Source organism: Patagioenas fasciata, chromosome 16 (genome assembly GCF_037038585.1).
Source record: "Patagioenas fasciata isolate bPatFas1 chromosome 16, bPatFas1.hap1, whole genome shotgun sequence".
NCBI classification, from domain to species: domain Eukaryota; kingdom Metazoa; phylum Chordata; class Aves; order Columbiformes; family Columbidae; genus Patagioenas; species Patagioenas fasciata.
The window spans coordinates 8,791,608-8,817,136 of NC_092535.1; the positions used below are offsets into that span (position 1 = coordinate 8,791,608).

General features: G+C 43.2%; 1 protein-coding gene and 1 long non-coding RNA gene across 4 annotated transcripts in view; both read left to right on the forward strand.

Moving 5' to 3' along the window:
- Window positions 1–151: 151 nt before the first annotated feature.
- On the forward strand, window positions 152–13,137 carry LOC136108281 (uncharacterized). Of its 3 annotated transcripts, none has more exons than XR_011741581.1 (4): window positions 152–768; window positions 1,905–2,018; window positions 5,720–6,847; window positions 7,121–13,137. It is a non-coding gene; the product is annotated as an uncharacterized lncRNA (long non-coding RNA). The 3 variants fall into 3 exon arrangements; XR_011741583.1 differs by having other exon boundaries at window positions 5,788–6,847; XR_011741582.1 differs by having other exon boundaries at window positions 6,796–6,847.
- Window positions 13,138–14,377: 1,240 nt separating this feature from the next.
- Window positions 14,378–25,529, forward strand: part of TAF4 (TATA-box binding protein associated factor 4) — a 35,900-nt gene continuing 24,748 nt past the window's right edge. The window contains exons 1-2 of the mRNA XM_065849997.2: window positions 14,378–14,720; window positions 16,645–17,724. Of these exons, the coding sequence (XP_065706069.1) occupies window positions 14,405–14,720; window positions 16,645–17,724 (1,396 nt within the window). The 5' untranslated portion in view covers window positions 14,378–14,404. The remainder of the gene's footprint in view (window positions 14,721–16,644; window positions 17,725–25,529) is intronic.

The window sequence follows — 25,529 nt, forward strand, 5'->3', positions numbered from 1 at the left end:
CGGAGGGAAGGGGGGGGTTAAGGCGGGGGGGGAAGCCCGGAGCCCGCGTCACGTGACCGGCCTAGGTGGGGGTGCCACGTGCGCGGCGGGCGGGGCGGAGCGAGGCGGGGCGGGGCGAGAGCTCCCGCGCTTCCCGCGTTGCACCGGCTGAGGGGAGAGGGGGGGCGGGAAACGGGGGACGGCGGCGCCGAGCTCGGTACCGACCAGAGCAGCTGCGTGTCTCTGCCCGGTCACCCGTGTGGCTGAGATTTTGTCACAGAACGCGGGCATGGAGGGTGACCGCCTCCCCCGCGCCACCCCCGCCGCGCCGGTCTCTGAAGGAAGCGTTTCCCGCCCCGCCAGGCGCGCGCCGCCTCACCTCACCCGCTCCTCCGGGTTGTGCAGCGGAGACACCGCTCCAAGGCTGCTCTACCTCACCTCGGGGAGGGCTGTGACACAGAGAGCAGGGCCGGCTGCCCCCGTCCGAGCCCCTTTCCTCCCTCGGGGCCGTGGCAGCAGCAGTGCCCGGTTCTGCGCTGCGAGAGGCCTCGGTGCTCGCAGGGGCCACCCCTGTGAGGTGCACACCGGCCTTTGTTCAGCAGGGAGACAAGATGTACCCGCTGCGCCGATGGCGGCAAGTGACACGGTGACAGAGGGACCGCAGCGCCAGGCCGCAGCTGGAGAATGAGTCGTTCAGTGCAGCGTCTCCCGGGACTTCTCCGGCTCCCCAAGCCATCTGCGGGTCAATGAGAGACAACGGGCAGCATCTGGCAGACACAGTCACGGGAGGTGAAATCACTAAACCAACGTGAGGGAGGATGGGGAGCAGGCAGGGCCGTTACATTTGGGGCAGCGGGTCAGAGTGCACAAATCTCGCTAATTTGTGTGACGTGAATGAATAAGGTTCAAAACCAGCAGCTGGAGACGGTACAGTGGGAGCCATTGTCTGAGCGATAAGGGGTTTGCTGGAGCTGCATGTGCCCATGGCTCGGTGACATGTCTCCCATCAGTGACACAGCAATGTGCGGTCCACAGGTTTACCCTCGTGTCGTGACAACCTACTTCCATGTGCACTGTGGCTCAGAGAGCTGTTCTACAAATGCCCCAAGCTCTCTGCCCTGTGACCTTATGTATTTTATGGTGCTGCTCTTCGTGTTGTTTACACAGCCTGGAGAGCAGATCTCTGTCTGAATAGGGAAGATGCCTTCCTTCTCACTCTTATGAACACGCTTGTGCAGTCTTGTTAGATTTTCATCATTCTAGCACGGAGAGAGTTGCTAAAATATATATATATATAGTCGATTATTTAATAGATGTTATTTAGGCAAAGAGTATGTTTGAATAAGAAAGTCAGCCCTTAAATTCAATTGTTTTAGATTTTTAGCTCAGCCTTAAGTACAGCCTATACAGAGCAAGGAAAGGTTCCTTTTTTTTTCCTGTAGTAAACAGTGCCCTTTAGTGGGCAAATTACTGGTTAGAAACTTCCCTGATGAAAAAAACTCATGCAGCTCCCCTGTGTGAGGAGTCTCTAGTGTAAGAATGTGGAAAAGTTCAAATGGAGAAAAAATAGGATGAGAAATACTACTAATAAAAAGCTCATTATGGGGGCAGTGACAAATAATTATTTTGAATGGGAAAAATTATGTCAGTAAAGGCAATGCAACCAAAGGTAGAGAAGCAGTACTCCCTCTTTTGGTTTATATTCTCCAACCCCACAATAAATTTCACTTGATATTCCTTATTTCCACTCTAATTAGAAATGGTACATGGGCCTCCAGGTTTTTTCAGTTCAGCTTCTTTTTTTTTTTTTTCATGCACACCAAAATGTCGCTGATTCATGAGCACCTCTAGTTCCAGTATTTTGTTCTGTATTCAGCAAAAGGTACTATGATTGGTTTATCCTTTTATTTTGTTTTCAATACCAGGAAAGAGAAAGGGACGATCAGTTACTGATACAGCAATGTGGATGCCGCAGGAAGGCTAATTAAAGCAACGTGGAAACAAGAAGCATACGCCAAAGTGGCACATACTATACCTTGGTAAGGAGTGATATGTAAATATGTAGAATTTTAGTTGTAACCATCATTGCCATGAATCGACGTGCCTCTGGAAAATATTCTTATTGTAATGAATTTCCTTGGTGTCTTTTGTTTGACAACAATCAGAGATAAGTGATCAGCAAGAAGAAATATGACACCTGACTTTTAAAATGCACTGTTAGTGTTTTTTATTGTGCTAAAAAATACAGTTCTTCATCCATTATGGGTTGAAAAGGGGAACAAAAGATTATCTTTCATGGTGTAAATTCATGACAAGTGTGTGGTCCTTGGCATCCCTCATATGAAGAGGGAATATTCGGCTTCATCTGAAGAAGCTGATGGCAGTTCATCATGGGACTGGGAAGAAACCGAGCAGAGTGGCACCTTGTGATAGCAGCAGACACAATGTTCACAGATCAGCATTTTGGACAGGCAATGACTGTGGGCTTTGGAGGCTGGAGGTGGGGTACAGTCAGTAGGTCACCACAGAGCTAGTTCAGTTGCAGAAAAACCTATGTTACCACAACTAAGGAGGCTCCCATGGCAGCTGGAATGCAATTAGTGGCATTTGTGATGATCACCACTGATAGATCCAGTGACATTTCATAGCAGTTAGAAGCGAAACCTGTGACTTAGAGCAACACTGGAAATTTGTGGGGTGTGTGATGGCGAGAGAGCACTTATGTGGTGGCCGATGGCCATGTCCGTGACAATGTGAGCAGAGCTGACATCTGGCAGAGTTAATGGTAGAGGGCAGCTGTTGAGAAGACGTCTGAACAAGTTGTGACCCAGGCAATGGCTGCTGGAGCGTCACCTCTTGCACCTGGGGACAGTGGGATGTTTGCAGTTGGTGGCACAAGGAATTACTGGGACACATGCAGCTGCTGAGGAAAACGGCAGCTAATGGTAGCGGTGGTTGAACTGAAATTCTGGGAGTTGGCTGGGGAAAATTACCAGAGGTGGCACGGGAAGGCTGGGGTCTCAGAAGAGGGAAGAAAACAGGCATGGATACCAGAGGTTAAAGTGGAAGGGAGATTTGAATTTGGGTGTGGCAAACAACATGAATGATCCAAAGGGAAGGAGAAATATGTGAATCCTAGAGGAAGAAAAGTTAGAAACGTACCAGTAGTTTCAAAGAGAAATGTGGTAGCTGCTGGCAAGGAGGATAATGTCACCCAAGGACAAAACATGGTTCTATAGTGGTGCAGGGAATGGGTAGGAGAAAAGAGCCCAGGGAAGAAGGAGAGAGTAGAAAAAGAAGGAGAAACCGAAAAGATGCAGGACAGATGAGAAGGAAAAAAAAATGATCCATATAAGTGTTTTTATTCTCAATAAAGAAAAGCAGAGAAAGTATAATAAAGAAAAAAAGTGACGTCAACTGAAGGAAACTATAATAAAAGGGAGGGGGAAGGAGAAAGAAATAAGGAAATGAAAAAATAGATACACTAATCAGTAGGAAAAAATTGAAAATTTGGTAACTTTTCTTTAGAAAACGTGTGCTTTATACAATTAGTTTCCCCATTTCCCACAGTCTAAGAAAAAGAGACACAATTATCTATGTAGGAAATAATACTTCATTACATTAGTTTGTCTTACATCTCAGGAAAATTCCATCATAACAATAGGTGTTGTTTTCTTTTTTATTCCAGATGAAAATAGATTGTAATACATGTGATACAGTTCTGTCCTCTCTCCCCTTTCTGCCTTTGTCTTTTCCCAGTTTTGAGTCTGTGCCTCAGACATTTCAATTTTGACACCTTTCAGTCCACCCCCATTATCAAATTTAAAGTCAGTTTAACGCCTGGATTTAAATGAAATCTTTTATAAAATGTCATAGTTTTAGGTTTGTGTGGAATTTGCTCTCTTAATTAGTGTGCTTAGTGGAACTGGCATAAATCTGCATTATTCGATTGCATTTCTCAGCAGTCCAAGTGCGTTGCACAGTCAAGACAAAATATATTTTACCATTTAAAATGCAGTGGCAGAGAGCTTAAACTTCTTATCCAGACTTACAAAGTTTATGAATGTCAAAGCAAGACCACAATTTGGGCATTGCTCTTTATTTCAGTGCTCTAACTCTATGAAATCCAAATATGTCTATGTGAAATACAAGGGGAGGAACTGCTCATGTGAGTTTGCCTGAAAACAAACATTATTTTGTACAGATACACAGGTTTTATAAGGTATGTTATCTGTATCTGAGGTTAAGCTTTACCTATAGAGATTTACAAAGTAGTATTTTTATGTACTACATTAAGCAGGCCATTTTTTAATGAGCTTTATTATAAATACATTCATATTAAAATAGTATATATTTATTTTATTGTTCTGTGTATGCATTCAATACCAGTTCTTATACTCTATTCAGTTTACTCTTTTCCCTGCTAAATCAATAATTTTCTACAGGGAAAGATAGTTCTTTGCTATAATGCAAAATGATAATTGCTTTTTGTATTTGTGAAAATCCAATGGTAAGATTACAAAAAAATGCTGGAGAATTTTTCTGTTTGTGTAGCACTTCTGTGTGGAAGATTCAAATTACCATGTGGAGATTCAGCTTACCAGTCTGACTTCTAAACTCTTCAGTTTTTTAAGATAGGTTCAATAAATCAGTAAATTATGGGATGAGCCAACAGTGCTATTCTGACCTGCCCAGCCTTTGCTATTTATACCTCATGAATCTGCAGGGCCTGCTTATAAAAGTTGTGTTTGATTACCTGAACCTAGAGATGTGAAAAGTCATTGGGACACTTTTGATGCAACAGAGTAAGGAGGGAACATACATTTACTTATCTTTATAAAACTGAAATATCTTTGAGATGCATAACATCTTTTATTGGAATGAACCCAAACTGCTATTCCTGAATTTTCACACTCACATCACTACACTGCAGTGTCTACAAGCTGTGAAAATGAGGCTAGAAAAACACAGTGCTGGACATAAGACCAAGAACACAACCCAAAATCCTGTCTGCTGTTGCAATTCATTTCATCATTGAAGCATGGGGGGACAGAGCGGTTAGAAAATTGCAAATACCTTTTATACTGAGGCTTTCTGCATCAGAAATGGCAAGATGAAGCTATCCTGGCTAACTAGGCAGTGATTTATTCACAAATGTGGAAGCCAGAGATATTTTTAAGAGATCCTTTCATGAAGAAAGGTAAATAGATGATGTATGTGATACAAAAAAGGTTGACAAAGCTGAAGTTTGCAGTTTGGTCACAAAACTTGAAGGGTGAAGTCTTACAAGCCAGACCTAGATTCTAAAAAAGGTGTTTAGGCATCTGTCTCCCATTCAAATGAGTAAGAGGATTCAGACCTAAGTTTAGAAATAATTAGGGCATAAAGAGACTTGTCTATCTAGGACAGTGGGGAGCACTGAACATAACCTAAAATACTAAGTTCCATTAGGAAAAATCTCTGACTTTGTTTGTTTCGTTGTTTTGGGTTTTTTTTTTCTGCATAGGCTGCTTTTTCTTGGGTAGTGTTGTGCTGAAGTGATCTGCAAACCTCTGTGCATCCTTCCCACAGATGCACTGATGTGAGGGGATGGGATGAAAGTGGGGTTTCATAAAGTTTTTTCAGGCATGAAGTGAGCAAAAGGTGAAGATAAAAAATAGACAAAGGCAAAAAATTGTCTTTGAGGTATGAAATGCTGCAGAGGATTAGTCTGCAAATAAAGATTTTTGTTGGGTTTCAGGTTTATGCACAACTCACTGAGAGTTTCAAGAACTGCAGTGATAACCAATGATCTAAATCAACTTCTAGGCTGAAAAGAGTCCAAGTTACAACTTGACTATCACAACTGACATTGGTGCACCTGACAGTCATCTCAGTGGAGAGGCTAAGGAGCAGATGGGAGTGCAGCCTAATACATCACGCTGTGGACAGTCTTTCCAGAAAAAGATAATATGTTTTGGAGAGTACAGGTTGTATTCACTGCATCCTTCAGACCCCTGGCTGCTGCAGACTAGCAAATTTCAACATTCCCTGCACAGAAATACATCTTTACTAATTGGGTTTGGCTAAAATTCCAGAAAGCTCAATAGCAGTTCTTGCTTAAGAGCTCCTCCTCTTTTCTCTGTACTTCTTTCTCTCGCTACGAATTAACAAACACATTCAGGTGATCAGTATTGGGCACTATTTAGTTGGCATGGAGGCTTGAACGGGGTTGAACCAAGAACCTGCTGCCCGGTTCTTGCTGCTGCAGATCAAATCATAGGACAGCACACATCATTGGGATGAGAACATAGAGGAAAGAGCACCTTTATTAGATGTTTTAGGTCAGAGACCTCACTTGCATTAATTCTCCATGGTGGACTCTGTTCTTGAGCCAAATAAATTAATCTCCCTCTCCTTACCTGTTTTACAAACAACTAGTAGACTCTGCTGCTTTCTGCTCAGCAAGGTAACGTATCATTTTACCTGGACTCAGCAGTATGTTTTTCCTTCCCTGCATAACATCTGCTGCATAGCTTGGATTGTTCTTGGACTTGTTTTAAAAGGCATGTTTCAGAAATGTCTTTGAGGATGTGAATTATTAGTAATTGTTTTATCTGCTAGGGTGTTCTTCTTCCTTTATGTTTGTTATTTTACTTTTAAAAATAAGACTAAACAGCCTTTGGAGTTTAAAGTTTACAGGTTTTAATTCAGGCTGAGGTTGAAGATACCAAGAATGGTAACATAAATCATAGCAATAGGATTTTAGCGCAGTTTCAGAAAGTAATTTATTTTTATATGACAATAAACTGGCATTTAATCTCCTTCACATTTCAGAAGCTGAACTGTAAGTCAGTCTTCACATAAGACAGCAGCATCTCTCTGGCTGGTCAGTTCTAACTCATGCTTCCCCTTCCTGTTGTGGTATTTGCATGCACACTTTCCACATATGCCTGAAAATTCTGACATTTACTGTTCCAAAGCCTTTGAATTATCTGTACTTCACACCTAATATCTCTATTACCTCATGTATGACAAGGGGTTTATTAGTGCAATTTTAAACCACATTTTTCTTCTGTAAAGTAACCCTAACAATAACATTTGAGATTTGGCATTTCTGTTTTGTCACTTAGTTCATATTAATATGCTTATTTTTTTCTAGAGAGCCTCACAACTTCATCTTGGACTGTGCATTTTACTCAGCAGCATTCTCAGCATTTACTCTGCCCATGACATCACCTGTGACAAACTTCTATAAGGTATCTGGGACATAGAGTTGTTAGTAAGACATTTTGAAGGCAATGTTTGTGCAAGTATAACTCAGAGCATGAATTGGTCCAAAGAATCATAATTATTGTTGATGAAGCAGAAGGAACCCTGAGTACATCTGAGGGCGAGGTTGTGAGTTAGAAAAACACATAACTTCTTTTCTTCTAAACTGAAAGAAATTTCATGTTCACATCTGCAAGAGAATGAATTGGAAGCCCAAAGTGACCTTGTACTGAATAACTTTGCAAAGAGCAGCCTGAGCTGTAACAGCATAATAATGCACTCTGGGCTTTATGGGGCAAGAGTTAGCGATTTGGTCTGTGTGTGATGCGGGTGGCTCACTGCTCCACCCACGTACGAGAGGGTGGTGTGGCTCCTGTAGGAGAGATGATCCTTCCGAATTAAAAAGTTTGAGTTTAGAACATCTAAAAGCAGTCAAACGGCCAGAGGAGGTTTAACGGTTCTGTTTTCCGTAGATCTCTTTTAACGACAGGGCAGTTTTAGGAAGAGGGCAACTTGGCCCTGCACAGACTTTTTAAAATTTTTTTCCTCCCTCCTTGAGTCAGTGGAAATACTGGTGATGGTGCAGGGGTAAGAGCTATGAGGATACCAGCACGTGTACCAGCAGGTAAATGCACACAGCTTTTCAAGTTGCAAGGATGTTAGATTTGATGCGTTCTTGCTGGGGATGAGGGTGTAGCAGGGATGGCTTCAGGCTGCCAAGTTGTAGAAAGCTACTTGGATGGCTTCATGGCAAGGAATAGTAATGAATGAGTAAACTGACTGGCCCACAGAGCTGTACAGAACAGTACAACTATCTCCCTTTTTGCTCTGCTGAAAATAATTAAGATAAGTTTTATAGTTTCATAAAAACAATTTTACTTTCTTAGACAAGAACATACAAATTGTCTATTTCTTCCCTAACTAATCATCCTTCCTAAACAAGATATTTGTTTCCTGCCATTTTGTCTAGTCATTAATAAATGGTTATTTTACATAGATGGGTGGGTTTACTGTCCTAGCTAAAATATTAAGCAATAGTTATGGCAATGTTGCTATACTTTGGTGGTAATGGAAGAGTATTGCAAGTAACCCCATACAGACAAAATTGACAATAAGGAACAACTTAACATAAAAAAAACTTGGCCCTCCATCTGGGTGTGTCATTTCCTTTGGGCTGGAAATTTTCCCCATTTTGTATTTTCAGAGATAAAACATTGGTCTGACTTGCTTCAAAGCACGCACTAGTTTCTTCTGTCAACAGTGGGAACACATCCCATATTTAATTGAGTTATTGGGTTTGTTTGGAGTTTCAAAAATGAGCAAAAGCTCATTAAAGGAATAGGGGCAAATCCTTGAATTAGGTCTAATAGTGACGATATATTTTAGGTAGTGTAAGAAAGTAACCTACCATCTGGAATAATATACCTTAACTGTTTTAGGCTGCTGAAGAATTCAGAAAAAAACCTTGTATAATAGCCTTTTGTCCTGTATTTTCATTAAGTCCAAGGCAGCTCAACAAAGAAGCTACAGCATGATGTATTTTAATCAGTTATTACAGAAAAGTAATTAAAATAAAAACTTGGCAAAATCTTGTTTACATACTTACTGCATTCCAAATCCACAAAATGTTTAGATGCAATCTCATTTCATTATAACCAAAACAAACCTCCTGTACTTGTTTTCTTTCATTTTTTTCTTTAAATGATGAAGTTTCCATACCTCGTCTGTCTGCAGTTCAGTGTCTTTTGTGTCTGTTTTCTTTAGAATGTCACTAAGATGAGTCAGGGTGCTCATGGGAATCCTGTTTTCCCATAAGGCTCGGTAAGAGCATTTGGCAGACTGTGAACCAGAGATGGGGTAGGGAAAATGATTTAGCCATTTTTATCAACTGAAAACTTTCAGAAATGCTTGCACATGTGATTATTCTTCTGGTTCAAATCTACAAGAATCTGGATTTTGACCTACATATTGTATGTATGCTTAAAGTTTTACCAACTTTCTGTCTGGTTAGTTTCATTTGACATTTCTTATTCTTTAGCTAAAATGTGTATATTCAGGCACATGCACAATCTTGTTTTTAAATACTCCTCTGTTTTAAAAGAGGGGTTTAATAGGGCTATTGAATGATCAAGATAGGGGCAGGGAGACAAAGAATCCGTCCGGCTCTGCTCCTGTAACTTACGGTCTCTAAGCGTCGTGGTAAAACACATGCCTATCACATTCCATAGGACAAATGTTTTCATCTACAGCAACTGCTGTTTCAGAACTGATGTGGCATTAACTGTACCTGTTCTTGGCACTGACCAAGAACGAGCAAGATGAAGATTTATCTTCAGCTCTTTATTTTTATTTATGTATTTTTGAATCTGGGTGGAGGGAAACATATAAAGAGGATAACTCCAATTGCCGTACCTGGTCAATTGTTAAAAAAAGTCCAGCAAAAACTCTTTTTGATAGGGCAAAAAGGCAATGAGGCTGTAGTATGGTATTGACTGGAAAAAATCAAGCCATGTTCAGTTCCTTAAGGAATTCCAGTTCTAAGAGTGTGTTGCTGTCATGTATGAAGCCAGACAGAGCTGTAAGCAGAACAGAAGGTACCTTCTGACTATAGCAGGCTACCAAGCTTGTGTCTGGAGGGAACACACTGATTAGTCCATTAATTTTAAATTGCGGGGAGGTGGAGAATTGGCATCCAGAAAAGGAGTAAAGGAGGATGAGGAGCAGTGATCTGCACTGCTCAAAAGGTGAAGAAGACTGCTGGAGAAGAACTAGAACAGCTGTGAATCAAGAGGGTGCAAGAGTCCAGAACCAGAATATCCGTTGTATTAGTATAATGTTTAGGTTGCCTGGGGGGGTGTTATTGAGCGAACATCCCTGGCAGAGTAATACTCTGCTCACAAAGAATCCCAAAACAATTGAAGCAAAAACTGCCAAGGTCACCTCTCGCTACAAAGAAATATTTCAAACATATTCTAACAAATCCTGACTGTACAATGTGCAAATTGGATTTTTCGTAATGAGACCCATCAGTAAACACATTTTCTTGATAGATTCTGTCAGAGTATCACTCGGATTCAATTTTCCAGAAGTTACTTTGATTTGCTTAGAGAGGAAAGCATTTTCATTTTGCCCAGTCACTTCTAATAATTTGCTAAATTCAAAATATGTGGAATTATTGAAGCTACTTGTAGTGACCAGAAGGACCACTAATCTTTTAATAATACTTTTTTCCCCATGAATTATGCCAACTTGCACAATACTTTTTTCAGTACAGATAAAACACAAATCCTTCTTGACATGCCTGCTTCTTGCCTCTTCCTCAGACACAACTCTGGACATTTGCTTGCAATCTCCATTCAGAAGATTTGCTTAAAAAAATAACTGCAAGCTGCTGGGGTATGTAGTTGGAAACTTCCATCTTCTCATACAAACGCTCCTTTTTCTTCGTAAAGTTCCCTTGCTCTTCCCTTAGAGATGAGTCTGAATATTGATACTTCCTATCTTGGCAGGCAGTAGTGAGTATGACGAGTTAGGTTAAGAGCAGTTGGGAAGGAAAAAACAGTATTACACATATTGCACAGCACTTTTATACCTTAAACCATAATCCTTTATCCCACAGTATATTATCTGGGCATCCTATTTTAGGCACAGGATGTTGAGTTGCATGGACTTTGGTATGTCTCAGTACAGCCACATGTAAATTTAACTCCCCTGTGAATTGCACGTAACGTGTTGGTGACAGTCTCTGTCTCATACGAACTGGGGAAGATTGTTGAGGCACTTGGGTGCTCAGCTAGCTTTTCTTTTTGAAAATCAAGCTCGTAAGTGGTCTCTAACAGATCTTTTCTGCATTACCACTTGTATTTTGAGGTACAGCCTCTGTGCCATGATCTACACAGGCCAGTTCTAGGGGAAAAAAAAGTATTTTGAATAGCATATACTAAAAAATATATATACTAAAAAGAACAGGTTAAAGGAACACCTCTTTTGACACTATAGAGAATCCTTATGTGCCTGAAACATTCAATAACGTTTGATGCAATTGGTGATGGGTGAAATACAAGGCATTCACTGAATATCGAGTCTGACTAGTTCTACACCAACACTAATAATTACCACTAATCCAATATTAGAATTCTCGTGCAAGTTGCTTTTTTATACCACTTAAAACAGAAGGTGAACAGTACAGTACGGAGGAGCTGGAATCCCAGTCCTGAGGAATCCAGTCTAGAAAGTTACTTCCAATGTCAAACAAGAGGCAGAGAGTATGAAAAGATAAATTATTCAGTAACGAATCCTACACACTTATCATGCACAAGTTGTAATGAATCTCAGTTGCTCTTGTAATTTTGTAAAGTTGTTTACCTAATATGGTAGATATGCCATATGGTACACTAAAGAGAGCGTTCGAACAAGGACATGAAGATTTCGAGCTTTTTATTTCTAGTTTTGTATGCAAGTGAAAACTTCATTCAAGCTGTCCTAGAACGCGAGCAGCAGAGGAACACAGGCTGCTCTGACCCTTCATGCTGATCATAATTTCATCCATCTCCCCCGTCACCCTCTTTTCCCCCATCGCTCCCTGGGCACCGTGGCCCCCCGTGGGGCTGCGCTCCGGGGGAGATAAAGACTTGCAGCCACTCTGCACCTTTCTGCTGGTTTAGCTTAAGTCTAGCTTTTTACCCTTAATAAATCATTTGAGCAGCTGATGCAGATTAACTCTTCCACTGGTTAGGGAATGTGAACAGACTTCTATTCTAGATAGTTCTTTGGTATGTTGCTTATAGAATTTCACCATAGCTAAAACTAGCAACGTGCTTGACTGGGGCAGCAGCGGACTGGTCTGGACTACCCTGCTTGAAGCAACATTCCTGCCATGTAAGAAACAGGCAACATGACCTACAGTGATATCTGTAAAATCGCAGCTGCTTTGCGGCATTGTAATTTGGCAAAAATTGATAAAATGGAAGTTAAAAGTCATAGAGAGTGAAAGGGCATTTTCATTCTCTCCCTTGAGTTTCAAATGACTGAGAAAAGCTGCAGAGCACAAAACATTTGAGAACAAGAATAAAAGATTAATATTAAACATCTCAGGGGAGCTCAGCAGTCCCTTCTAGTGATGCCACTTGGTAAAGTGATCGGAGTCTTAGCAAAGGCTCAATGCTGTAATTTTTACTCAGCAGCCCAAGTCTGCTGCAGGCAAGAGGACATGAGAAACTAGAACAGTAATATCCCTTACCATAAACTGGGAATTTCTAAGACTTTTGATAATAGGGTCTTAGACCCTATATTTGAGGCCTGTATGTTAAGAACAAATACCGACCAGTTTTTATGTTGCCCCTGTGAGCTTCTGGTAAACAGCTTCTTCCATGTAGACACGTTTGCATATTTGGGGGCAGGATGAGATGTGGGGCCAGTACTTCAGCACTGTTGCCATTGCTCATGGGGCCAACCAGCAGGCAGAGCAATTTAATTCATGTTACAGTACTATGAGTTCAGTAATCACCGCAAATACGTAACACAGGAGGCGTTGACACCCATTTTTGGGCAACCCTGAGCACAGAATACTCTGACCTATTTAAAGCCATCTCTTCTCAGAGATAACTTGTAGCTCCTATTCTTCTGGGTTTCCACCTTCACAGCCCTCAGTGTGCAATCCGGTCAGTCGGTCCTGGGCATTGTCACCCAGGGCATCAGCAGCTGCTGAGTCGGTCCCACTGCAGCACAGTCCCAGCCTCGAATTCCACCCATTCCCAAAACGTAAGAGCAAAGCTTATTTTATAATACAGAAATAAGAGGTGTTATTTTAAGCTTGATACGCCTTAAAACTTACCACATGCTACGATTTATCTTTCAGTTAATATTATCCCAATAGCTGAGCTTTCTGGGGAAACAGTGCTTGGCAAAATCGAGCATTTATTAAAAAGCTGGTTGTATTTTTAACTATATTTACTTCCTTTATGACAGTTGCACAACGAGGTCAAAGTGCAGCTCCCTACCGTACGGGAAGACACGGCCACCTGCAGCCAGCGCCCGGCCGGGCGCCCCGCACCCCTCCGGCCGCGGCTCCGGGCCGGGGCTCGGCGGCACGGGGTGCAGCGCTGGAGCGGGCGCAGGGCGGCCGGTCCCCGCCAAGGGCCGTTCTGCAGCTCCCTACAAGGGTTAAGCCGCAGCGGGGGTGTAACGCGGGCTGACACACAGGCGGGGATCGTCCCCAGCGCGGCAGGGCCCCCGCCTCGCCGTGCCGGGCTCCGAGCTGCGAGTGGCCCATTTAAAACTGTCATCTCCCTCTCCTTTTTTTTTCCCTCCCCTCTTCCTTTTCCCGGCGCTGAAATCGCAGCGTCCGTCCCTCCCTCCTCGGGCGCGCTTTCCCGGGGCTCGCAGCAGCCCCTCCGTGTCGGGCCCAGCGTGCTGAGTCAGGCCGGCCAGGCCGCGGAGCGCAGCCTGCGGACACCGCGCCCGGCAGACGGCGGCGCAGCCCGGCCGGCGGGGCTGCCACCCGCCTCACCGAGGGACTGCAGCCCCCGGCCGCTGGGGCGGGCAGCACTGCGGGGCCGCCCGCCTCTGTCAGCGGCCGAGGGAGGTACGGGGGGCCGGCGCGCTCCTCCTCGACCGCTGCCCCCGCCCGGGGCTGGGCGTGGGGCCCGGCCGCCCGCCCTCCGTCCCCCCCCGCCTCGCCGGTGGATCAGTTACACGCAGCTGGCACAGGTGTGGGGCGCCCTTCAGACTCGCGCCGGCGGGGGAGACCCGGACGCAGGGAGCAGCAGGGAAACATGCAGCCATTTTGGGCCGAGGCAGACAAAGAGCCGCAGCCGCCCCCGCCGCTCCGCCGGCCGCCCGCACGGCCTCGTCCGCACCTACAGCCGCGACCCGCCGCCCCGCGCCGCCCGCCCCTCCTCGCCAGCCCCCGGCCGCCCCGCCACGCCGCCGTCGGGCCGCTGCCGCCCGACTCCCAACTAAGCGTCAGCAGCCATTTGCCCTGCCTTTTATAGGCGGCCGGCGGCCAATCAGCGGCGGGCGGAATCCCTCTCCGGCCGGTGATGTGAGGCTGGGCCCGCGCGCCTGCGCAGTCGGCGGGGCCGAGTGTGTGTGTGTGGGGTGGGGGGAGGGAGGGAGGAGTGAAAGGGGAGGGGGGGGAGGAGGGAGCAGCTCACAGGAACCCTCCAAAAAAAAGATGGCGGCGGGCTCGGATCTGCTGGATGAGGTTTTCCTGAACACGGAGGTGGATGAGAAGGTGGTGAGCGACCTGGTGGGATCCCTGGAGTCCCAGCTGGCGGCCTCGGGCCACCACCACCAGCACCACAAGGCGCAGGAGCCCCTGAGGGCCGCTGGGGGGCTGCTGGGGAACCATGTTGTGAGCAGCGGCAGTAGCAGCAGCAGCCCTAGCCCAAGCCCTGGAGGAGTAGTAGTAGGAGGCAATGCTAATGCCCAAACAGAGAGCAGCAACAGCAGCAAGATGGGACTGAGTGCCCCAGAGATCACAAAAGCAGGTAACATGGGCAGGGGTGGGGGGCTCAGAGGGAGAGGGGCCCTCCCCTCCCCCCACTCCCCAGCTCCTTCCCTTACTGCTTTCCCCCCTTTCCCCCTCTCTCCTTCTCGTTGTGGCAGGAACGGGAGTGCAAAGGGTGGTATCGATCATACGGGGGAGAGCCTCCCCTCATCATGCCCCCTCGGTGTGTATCCGCGCCTCTGCTCCCTCCCCTTTATTTTCCCTCCTCGCTCCTGCTTTACTAGAGGGTGTTGGATCATATGTGGGGGCAGAACGAGCCGGCACTGCCCGGCCGGGACTCTGCCGGTCCCCTCTGCTTTTCCTGCCCTTGTTGCTGAGTGGAAGAGGTTCTCTCTGAATCTGGGGGGGGCTGAAGGAGGCAGAGCCCACCCCCTTGGTCACGGCTGTGCCTCCCGTGCCGTCTGAGGCTGCTCCCCGTCCCTTCCCGGGGGGGAAGGCTATGGGGGGATTCCCTCTTAATAATGCCGCCTTAGCTGTCTGTGTAAATGCTCCTTCCCCTCCCCCTTCTCTGTTGCTGAAGTGCAAGGGGGTGTTATTAATCATGACACCTATTTCCTGTAGAGGAGGAAGCGAGGGGGGATTTCAAGGGGAGGAAGTCCCTCAAAATGTTTCCCCCCCATATCTGCTTGCCTTGGGTGTTGCTGCCCCCAGCCCTCCCCTTGTTCCCGGGGTTCGGAGGGGACATTCCACACCTCGCGTTCCTCCTCTGCCCTCAAGGGGGTGTTGTCACAACACCGGGTCCTGGAAAGGGGGGGGAGTTCGGGCCACAACACCCCACCTTGTGCGGTGTCTTCTCCCACCCTCCCGAGCTACCTGGGGATATTCCCCTTCTTCACATTGCGGAGGTTGTGGGGGGACAGGATGAAGGCTGGGACTAAGGGCTCACTACATGAGAATGGAGGGAAACTGTTTTTCAGGGAAATTAAAAAAAAAAAATGTCTCCCCAGAATCTCTCTGCAATTCCTCCCCTCCCCCCCCATTTTTTTTTCTTGCTTTCTTGTTGCTGAAGTGTAAGAAGATATTACAGACCTTCTGTTATGATTAATGAACCTCTCTTAGGAGGATCTCCATAACCCTTATAATGTGCATCTCAGTATCTGTCTGTCACTATTCTTTTGCCATTTCTGTCTCCTTAGGGCCAGGACCTGGACTGTGTGTGATTGTACTTGTGATAACACCAGGCCTCATCAAGGGGCATGAGGATTATTCAGGACAAGAAGCTACATCATCTTGTCCCTTCTCAAAGCCTGCTTTGCTTTTTATTTATTTATTTTTAACCACCTCTGGCTGTGGGAACTTCAGATCCACAAGAACAAATTCCGTAATAACATGGAAGGGTCTTCTGGTAACCTGCTGAGGGCCTGGCAGTACTTTGTATCTTGCCAGGCTGATGTTTTTATTTCCTTTCACGTTTTTGTATTTTGTTGTTGTTGAGCCTATTGATCTAACTGAGGTACTCTGTAGGAGATGGAAGTATTAGAGGGTTGCGTGTGCTGGTATAGGGTGTATGTTTTGTTAACGTGTCTTCCGTTGCCATCTTTCCCTCCTTGCAGTCCTGTTGCTGAATGTGATTTCAGGTTATAGAATGGGGAAGAAATCTAAGATGATCTTCCTCCTCCCTTTCCTTGGTTCATATCAAATCTGTTTTCATCATTTTGTCTTATTGTAGTGTTGAAAGCAGGGGTGTTACAATTAATATTGAATCTGCCGATCTTTGGTGGGAAATTGGAGTCTTCAAGCTAATGTCTTCAAAGCCAGCTTCAGTTTGTAGTCTCTCCCGTTTTCTTGGTTCCAGACAGGGAGCCTGGGAGATGGAGAAGACTTGGTGATGAGGGAGAATATTTTGTCTCTGCCGAACTTTGCTTCTTGCTCATTCTCTGTTTAACCTTGTTGTTGTTTTGCAGGAGCAGGAGGAGTGCAAGGGGGTGTTATTAATCATAACACCAGGTCCCAGACTTCAGCTCTGGATGGAGCCACCACAACAAGCACCAGCACCACCACTGCAGCAGCAGGAGGATCTGAAGTCACTGCTGCTCCAGGGACCCTCAGTCAGGGCAAATCAGTGGTTATCAGCACCATGGCAACTGCCTTGTCCACCAGGAATGGCAAGATTGGGACCACGACAGTGCAGACTTTGAATGGGAGTAATGTGGTGATGAACTCTCACCATACAGGAGGTGCTGCTTTCTCTGGGACTCCTGTGACTGCTTCTGCACCTGCTGTTGCCCCTCTCGTTAACAATGGACCTGGATCTGTGGGGAAAGGAAATACTGTTAATGCTGTTTTGCCGTCAGCTTCAAACACTGTCATCCAGACTTCTTTCCTTAATACTGCTGCGTCCTCTGCAAGTTCCTCCTCACCCACAGTTATCTCTTCACAGCCACCACCGAGCATCGGAACTGGGGCGCCTACGGTAACGCTTGTGAGGCCACCGATTCACACAGCAGGACCCACAGTCGCTGCAGCTGGTGCAGCCACTCAAAATGGGAGCAATACTGTGATCAATTCAACCATCAGTGTGGGGAGTTTTCCTGCTGTTGCTACAGCCACTGTGGGATCTGGAGTTTCCCTCCAGACGTCGCTTGTGAACAGCCAGTCTGGTTCCACTGTGCCAGCAGCTCCCACCACACAGGTCATCAAATCTGAGTCTCCTAAAACTATAGTCCAGGCAGTATCCCAGCAGCAGACGCTGGCTACTGGTGGCCAGCCCAGTACTACAGGGGGTAACATGATTATTGGGCAAACTATGCAAGCTGGGCTCTCCAATGTTGCTCCCAATCCTGGTGGGATACCTCCTGCGGCTCCTGGCACCCCCACGGGAATGGCTAAAGGTGCTGCCAATACAGTGGCACAAAGTCTGCCAAGGACTCCAACAGCAACTACGAGTGGAATCAGAGCAACTTTGACTCCTACAGTTTTAGCACCTCGTTTGCCTCAGCCACCTCAGAATCCAACTAACATTCAGAATTTTCAGTTACCACCAGGTAAGTGAGAGGACTGAGGGGTTTTGTTTTCGAAGTGTGTTTCTTGCAGGAAGGAAGGGATCCAAATCAGATTTCTTGCTCTTTAATTGTGAAAAAGACATTACGTCTAACATTGAGAATCATCTGGTTTTGTGTAGTAGAATAGTAGCATTCCACTACTTAGCTTATGCTTTTGGGTGACCAAAAAGTCTTTTCAGCAGTAATAATTTGAAAATAATTCTGCTTGATGTCTCTGTTATGATGTAAGTGTGGATGAAGCTGCAAACAGCTGGTGTGACAATGGAATAATATCAAATGAAATGATGCTATTTGGTATTCACGTGAAGTAATTTGAATTTTAAGGTGGTTTTGTCAGTAGTGTGTATAACCTTCGCATGCTGTTCCGTTCCCTCTCTGTCCCTGCGTGCCCCCAGTACCACATAGTGCTCACAAATAGAGAAGCAGCAGATGCAGTACAAGAAAACTACCTTCTTTTGCTTTAAATACCTTCAAAGTCTGACTTAAAACCTCACAGATTTGAAGCTTATGAAGATCTTTTTAGTCAGTGGAGTTTTGATACAAAAGGCAGTCCTCCTATGTCCTTACCTCACCCTGTTGTGTCTGGGGCTGCAGCTTTTGTAGTAGCTACTCTCCTGCTTAGTGCTGAGCATCTCTGGACAAGGAATCTGGTTCTGAACTCAGTGGGTGGGTAAAAAGCAGGATGAGAAACATTTATTTTCTGAGAACTGTTCTGTCCCTCCTTAAATATCCTAGATTTGAAGATTTAAGGTTATATATTTGCTATTTTGAACCAGGCTTGTACTTGTGTCCAGTTTCATTTTTAACTGAAAATATTTGTGTGAACCTACACATAGTTTCCCATCTCTTTAATATATAGTAATAGCTGTATTCTTACTATTTACTGTTTTCGAGGCAGTATACAAAGAACAACTAAGTAAATTTTGCTGCTAGTACCAAATGAAATCAGTGGTGGTTTTGTATCGTCTGTTTCAATTTGTCTTAGTAAAAATACATCTATTGAAACTCCTCACCAACCTTAAAGCAATGCACCTGCCGCATAAGGTAGATCAGAAACCGTACTCTGTTACCACACACCATCTTTTTGTGTGATATACTTTTATGGTATGGGATGCCATGCAGTTTGATGAAGTCTGTCAGACATCCTGTGTATCCAAGTTCAAACTGGTATAAATATTCCTTTTTTTTTTGTATAGAAGATTATTCCCTATATGAGTAATTTGAATGACACATGTTACTAATTAAAAAAAAAGGCAGTAAAACTCAGACCTTGAAATCCCAGTGCTTAATTTGAAGCTTTTAAATGGATAGGCTGGACAAGCCTCATTTATTTATTGCCACAGTGTATCAAAGGATTTTCCAGGTTTGCAGTCTATTGCTGTGTATGCCTACATTTTCACTAATACTGCATTATAAGCCTGATTATGGGAAAAATACTACTGTTGAGTCCAGTGGGACCTTTTTTCCAGGTAGCTGATGTTTCCAAACTGCCGTAGCCTACTGAAATGTGTTGCTCCTAGAAGCAGCATTGCAAGTCCTTAAGCATAATTGGACCATAAATAGCTCCTTTGGAGGTCTCGATAGATCAAAGTGAAACAATATAGGTTCTAAACATTTGAGGTTTTTTATTAAGCACTTTTCTTGTCTGTGCTACGCTTTAAAAATATTTATAACTTCAAAAGAATAGCGTGACTCTTACAATAAGCAAGTATTCATGACTGAATACATAGAAATTGGAAGTTGGGCTCTTGCATGATGAGATGGACTTAATATTGGAAAGGATTTCTCTTTTAGTGGAACAGCTTATTTTTTAAAAATTGCTTTGGTTTACATTTTTATACCCCGCAAAAGTAGCCAACTTTGAAAATGTTTTGCATAAAGCATTTTGTACGGAACACTTAAGAACTGATGGATGTCGAGCTCTTACAAACATCTCACAGGTGCAAGGGCTGAGCAGCTCTGGAATTCCAGCCACATGCAACTGCTTTAATCTTAGTAGAGTGCCTTTGCATCTATAGTGAAAGGAGCATAGATGACTCTGCTTTTGAAATTGTATTTCAAATTACAGTGCGATAGGCCAGATTTTTAAAGGCAATTTGGTAGAATGAAGCTGCAACTGCTTGTGTGCTGTGCATCTCCTGTATGCATCAAAATTGCGCACACAAGTTTTTGTTTGTAAAAGTTAGTAGCATGTGCTCATAAGAGTTTGTAACGGTTGGTGTATGAAATAGCTCGAGATCAGACACTGCATGTGTTGCTTTTTACACCAGGACTTGCAAACACTTCGAAAGAAAATTCTTATGCAAGGTTTGACCAATAAGCAACATGTGTTTTATAGTTGTTTTCTTACCCTGAATTACTGTTTCTAGCTCTCCAACACACTGTTGAAGTTCTGCGTGTATGGAAAGCAGCATATAAAATGTCAATAAGTGTTATTAACCTGGGACCTGAAAATTAAAAACCCTGAAAGGTTTTGAATGTTCTCTTAAAAAGAGCATGTGGAAAATCGGCTAGAACAACACTCTTTGAAATATATTACTTTCAGAATGATGCTTTATATTGCATCAAGCCAATTGTGCAACAAACATTGACCAAATTAGAGATTTTGAAGAGCTAATGGGCCGTAGTTGTTGTGACCTTAATGGATCCTGGTATATTACTTCTCAAAGAAACCAGACTGTTCAGAGTATCTGTTCATTAATGATGGTTTTCCACTACTGATATCTTTGAGGAAGAAGATGATTGTGCTTAGTCCTTTCTTCAGGAGCCCGTGTTTGGAACTTTGTGGTCGAATTGGACAGATCTGGGTAATGAAGGTCCAAAAATAACCTTATTTGCAGCTGCTTAGCAAAGATGCAGAAATATTGTCAGGTAGTTTCCTAGGGGGTGGGAACACAAGGTTCTTGTCATACAAAGCTGCTTTTAAGATGCAACATCTTTTAAAACTGTGACTGAAAAGAAATTGTGCAAGTTTTTGTTTCAGACTGCTTCAAGCAATAATAGGAAGTGTCTTGTGTAAAGTAATATGGTAAGAGGTAGGAAAAATGGTGAGTTTGTTAAAGCATTCAGTGTTTGCTGTTAAAAGATACTCAGAAAAGTGTGAAATTATGCCATAAGATTAATCATTTGCAACACAGCTGTTTGTAAAATGTTTAGAGGTTATTGCTGACACATGGTAGAATCATATTGTAAGATGGCAAAACTTGTGTACTTGAAAATCACTTTTCAAAATACTCTCTTCTCCAGCAATGTTATAACACAATTTCAAACCCAAGCTCTATGAGCATATACTTACTTTAGCAGCATCGGCAACTTGAGGGCTCAAAGGTTTGGTTTCTGTTCTTGCAGATGCTTTATGTTGTTACCTTCTTCTGCTTTATGTACAAGCATCTCATATTAAGCTTTTAAGGTGCCTGGTTAAAGGAACGAGCTGGTGGGAGGGAGTGCTGTAGATATATAGTAAGAACAATATAGAGCTGGTAGGTCTGGACAGTTTTCTCTAGTAGCTCAGGTGAAACTGAACTCTAGAAACCTTCACTTTCACCATCCCTCTCTTTTCGTTTACAAGATTCTGTGCCACTCAGTCCTGTTTGCAGATAACAGGTATGATGGGTTGTCTTCCTATTTTATGTGATGATTTCTTTTTTAACTTCTGTGATCATGACCACTGTTCTCATTTAACAGTAATGCAGTTGTGCAGCTGTAGCAGAACCGCTATCGCAGATCTGCTTTGCTTTGTGTCTAATAATAAAACTTCTTCATGACTTTCACAAAACTCAGTTGGATCCGCCAGTAGCTGATGATAGGGAATGAGACTGGACTTCTCTATGACTTTCTGGATGTGTCTCGTGCCATTTCTGTGGTGACCACAGAACGGATCGTTTCCCAGCTGGAGAACGGCCGTGGCTCCTTTAAAACTTGAATGTTTCAGAGTTCCAAACAGAACTCATGCAAATGAGCTCTACAGTTGGTGTGAACTTACTGTTGATGCTTTCTAGAAGCAACAGGTACCTGGAAGAGTTTTGGTGCCACACACCTGCAGACCCAGGAGGATTCGCATGTTCAAGGTTTTCTTCATGGCTTTAGAGGCTGGAGACTCCACTTGGTGTTAAATGGAAGCTTGGCTTTTTAGAAACCGTTGACTTTTAGCTTGTGTTAGCTATCTAAGAATGGTTCTAACTTAGGCCTTGATTAGAGTGGCTTTAGGATGGAAAAACTACCAGAACATCTACTTAATTTAAAGCATGGGTCCACGTCCTTTTGACTTGGACGGTCATACTTCAGTTTCCTTCAGTAAGGAGCTGGGGTGCTGGGCGAGAGACAGTGGATAGAGAAAGGAGGAAGGTGGCAGACTGAGAAGAATCAGACAATCTTTTCACTGCAGAGCAATTTGTTACTTCTTCATAGTGAATGTGGCATTCTTTGGGTTACTTTGTACTGGAAACATACCCCAGAAGTGGGGAAAGTAACTAGAGATATAAATAGGTGAGGAGACTTCCATAACACAAGAAACACAGAAAGGAACTGAAGAAATACTATGAAGTAGTGGAATGTAGTTGTTTCTATTTCTCACTGACTAGCAAACGAGTTCAAACATATCCTGATTATAGTTTCCCTGTATGTTGCGTGTGCTGCCAATATTATGCCTGTTAACTGTGTTGGCATGGCTGTATATTGTTAAAAATACTGTCTGTAATGCACAATGATAATAGGAGCTGCTTATAGTACTTATAGTGTGTTTTACTTTCAAAGCATTTTACAAAACTTAATCCTTGCAGCATGCCTGTGTAGTTGGTAAATAAAGTAGTATGAACTCTGCTTGAGAGCTGGGGGAAAGAGCAAGTTAGAGAAGTTCTGACTTGCCCAAGGCCACAAAGGAATCGATATTTTGCCAAGATTAGAGCTTGGGATTCCTATACTTGGCACATGAAGTGGTATCTTTCTTTCTGAAAGATAACCGTGGATCTCTTCTGCAGAACTCTTCTGGGTGAGTGGTGGATTTTATGTTCAGATCATGGATCAGCAAAAGGAACATTCTGCTTTACTTGAAATCTGCTACATCAGATCTGCCATATGTTGCCAGACTGAAAGTTGTGTTTGTTCTTATTGCAACTTTCATAACTGAGGAATCCTGCACACTTAGCTTTGTACCCTGAAGAACTTAAGACTCCAACTGCGTGATAGGATTTTTTCTTTTAATGAGTGTTATGAGACAAATCAATGCCTCATTTTGCATGTCTGATAAGGGCATCTCTTTAAGTGATGGGATCTAATAGGAATACAGTTGTGATTCCATTAAGCTGTGCAAGCTAGTAACTTCAACTACGTATCGTTCAGTTCTGTTATGGAAAATTGCTGTTGTTCCCAACAGGCTTTGGAAGAGCATGTATGAATCTGTTTCATATGCCTATCTGCACTTCAGATTGTCTTTCTGGGTTTTTTGGGTATCACTAGGCTCATGATCAAGGTCATTGGTCAATGACCAGAAGCTAATGATTTATTTATTTAGAGTCATTTTGCACTGTGCTACTCAAAGTTACACGGGGACTTGTTCTGTGTTCAGTGAGCTGAAAAACTTTTCCATCTCTGTAAATCTATGTGGGTTACTTCCAAAATGCAGCATCTTGGTTTGAGGACCACAAATCTGGATGCTGCCCAGGACTTGAATCACTTGCTAACCCAGGATTCTGCAAAGTTAACAAGTCTGTGATGGAAATAAAACAGGTTTAGGCACTGGTGAGACACAAGTTAGTAGATGTGACAAACTCTCTTCAAATGAAATGTTTTGGTGTATAAAAACTCCTACTATTGTCTTCTCTGTTTTGGGAAATGATATGTAAATGGAATAGTAAAAAACTATATGGACTAGGTCAGGGAGGTGGTTAAAAAATATGGGTATTGGCCTAAGTGGGTTTTACCAAAGAGAAGAGATTGGCTTGTGGAAAGCTTGCTTTCTGTTCTCGTAAAAACTGGGTGAGCAAATACTGAGAGTCTGCTTGGTAGGAACCAGACATCAGGTAATTTAAGAACACAACATGCTAAACATTTTTGTTGCTACTGTATGCAATTTTTGCCAGAAATACTTACAATTAGCATTTTTACCTGAAAATAACTACTCTTGTCAGAATTGTTGTCTGTGTTGAAACTTTATGAAGTTTTATAACTCCATTTATCTGTCCGAATCTGCTCCTTGAATCTGATGCTGTTGTTTGATATTAAAAACAAATCTTTTTGCCGGTTGGAAGACAGTAAGTGTTACAAGTTTAACTTTTCTAACATTAAGCGTATTATGTCTTGAGAAAGAAGATTTGAAGAGCTAGTGGCATGAAAAAAGTGATTTTGAAAATTGTGCTTCTCACAACTGAAGACACTGATAGAAAGGAATTCTTAGTGGTACTTGGTAGACAGTTACTTCAGTTGCGTTATGAACTATAAAGCGGTGTGTGGAGGGAGGGCAAGCTCTAGTGAGAATATGTGGCACTCATAGGTTAAAAGGGCTTTTTCTGTGCACAGATAGTTTGTGATCTGAAGGCTCAGGGTGTCCCCGTCCCTCTGCCAGGTCACACACATGGTTGTTTTATAGAGACAGTGGCTGGGGGGATATTTAGGCTTTGAGCTTGTGTTATAAGCTGTCAATGCGTTAACTCTAATTTATTTTTTAAACTAATTAAGGTTTTTCCTAAATGCAAGAAGTTGTAGTTTATTTACAGGTTTCTTGGCAGTTGTAAAACCTTTCTTGTCTGGATAGCATTTTTGCTTTATCAGCCCTCTTGTGTACTTCTGCTGCATAAGAGAAGGAAAATCGTAAATACAATAAGCATATTTTATAATGATACGATTATGTCCACGCTGGAGATTGTATCGCTAAATTATTGTGGCAAAATGGTCCCATTTCAAGCTCAAATGTTGGGAGAAGTGTAAAAACTGTACGCAAACAAGGCTGCAATTAGAGAGGTGTGAAGATTGTGTGATCACTCATATTTCAAATTAGATGAGGCTTTTTTTTTTCATTGAGACCACAAGCACGTGAATAGGTTATCCTAGAAACACACTGGTGCCTCAGGAATAAAGCTTTGTTGTGGTTTGTTTTATTTTTTTGGTTTATTTTAATTTTTTTTTTTTTTTTACTTTTTGGGGCAGTTTTACCTCAGCTTAGTCCAGAAGTTTTTACCCCAGTTCTATTCCATAGTAATTTTCTTCCAGAGATGCCAGTTGTCTTCTGGATGTTTGAGTGTTTCAAAAAACCAAGAGCCAGATTTTTACCGCAGAGACTCTTGTCTTGGAGTAATTTTCTTCATGTGTCTGTAGTGTAATATTTAATATAAAGTGAAATAATTGTCCTTGAGGCCTTACTTATGCTTTGAAGTTTTTGTTTGGTGTTTTTATTTATTTATTTATTTATTTATAATATAGAATATTTTTGGAGAGGATAAAACTTCTGTTATCCTCTCTGTCTAATGGTATAGATAATCAGTTACCTAGAAGGAGATGATGATAATAATAAGGAATTGATGCGGTTGTGTCCTGTTTCTGCAGTGAGGTCTGTGTAGGTGCAGTTCAGCCCCTCAGCAGAGCTGTCCTAAGGCATTGTATAAATGTGGATATTCTTTGGCTCTGTAACTGTTGTCAGACTAGAAATAACACTTTTAAAAGGTGAGTTTCTGTGCTTGTATTACCAGTGATGAGAAAGTTACACTTTGAACATAAAAGGCTGATTCTCAGTGAAGTGCATAAATAGGTTATAAATCCTTTTACCCAGGGACAGTACTTTTACTGTGTATTTGCAC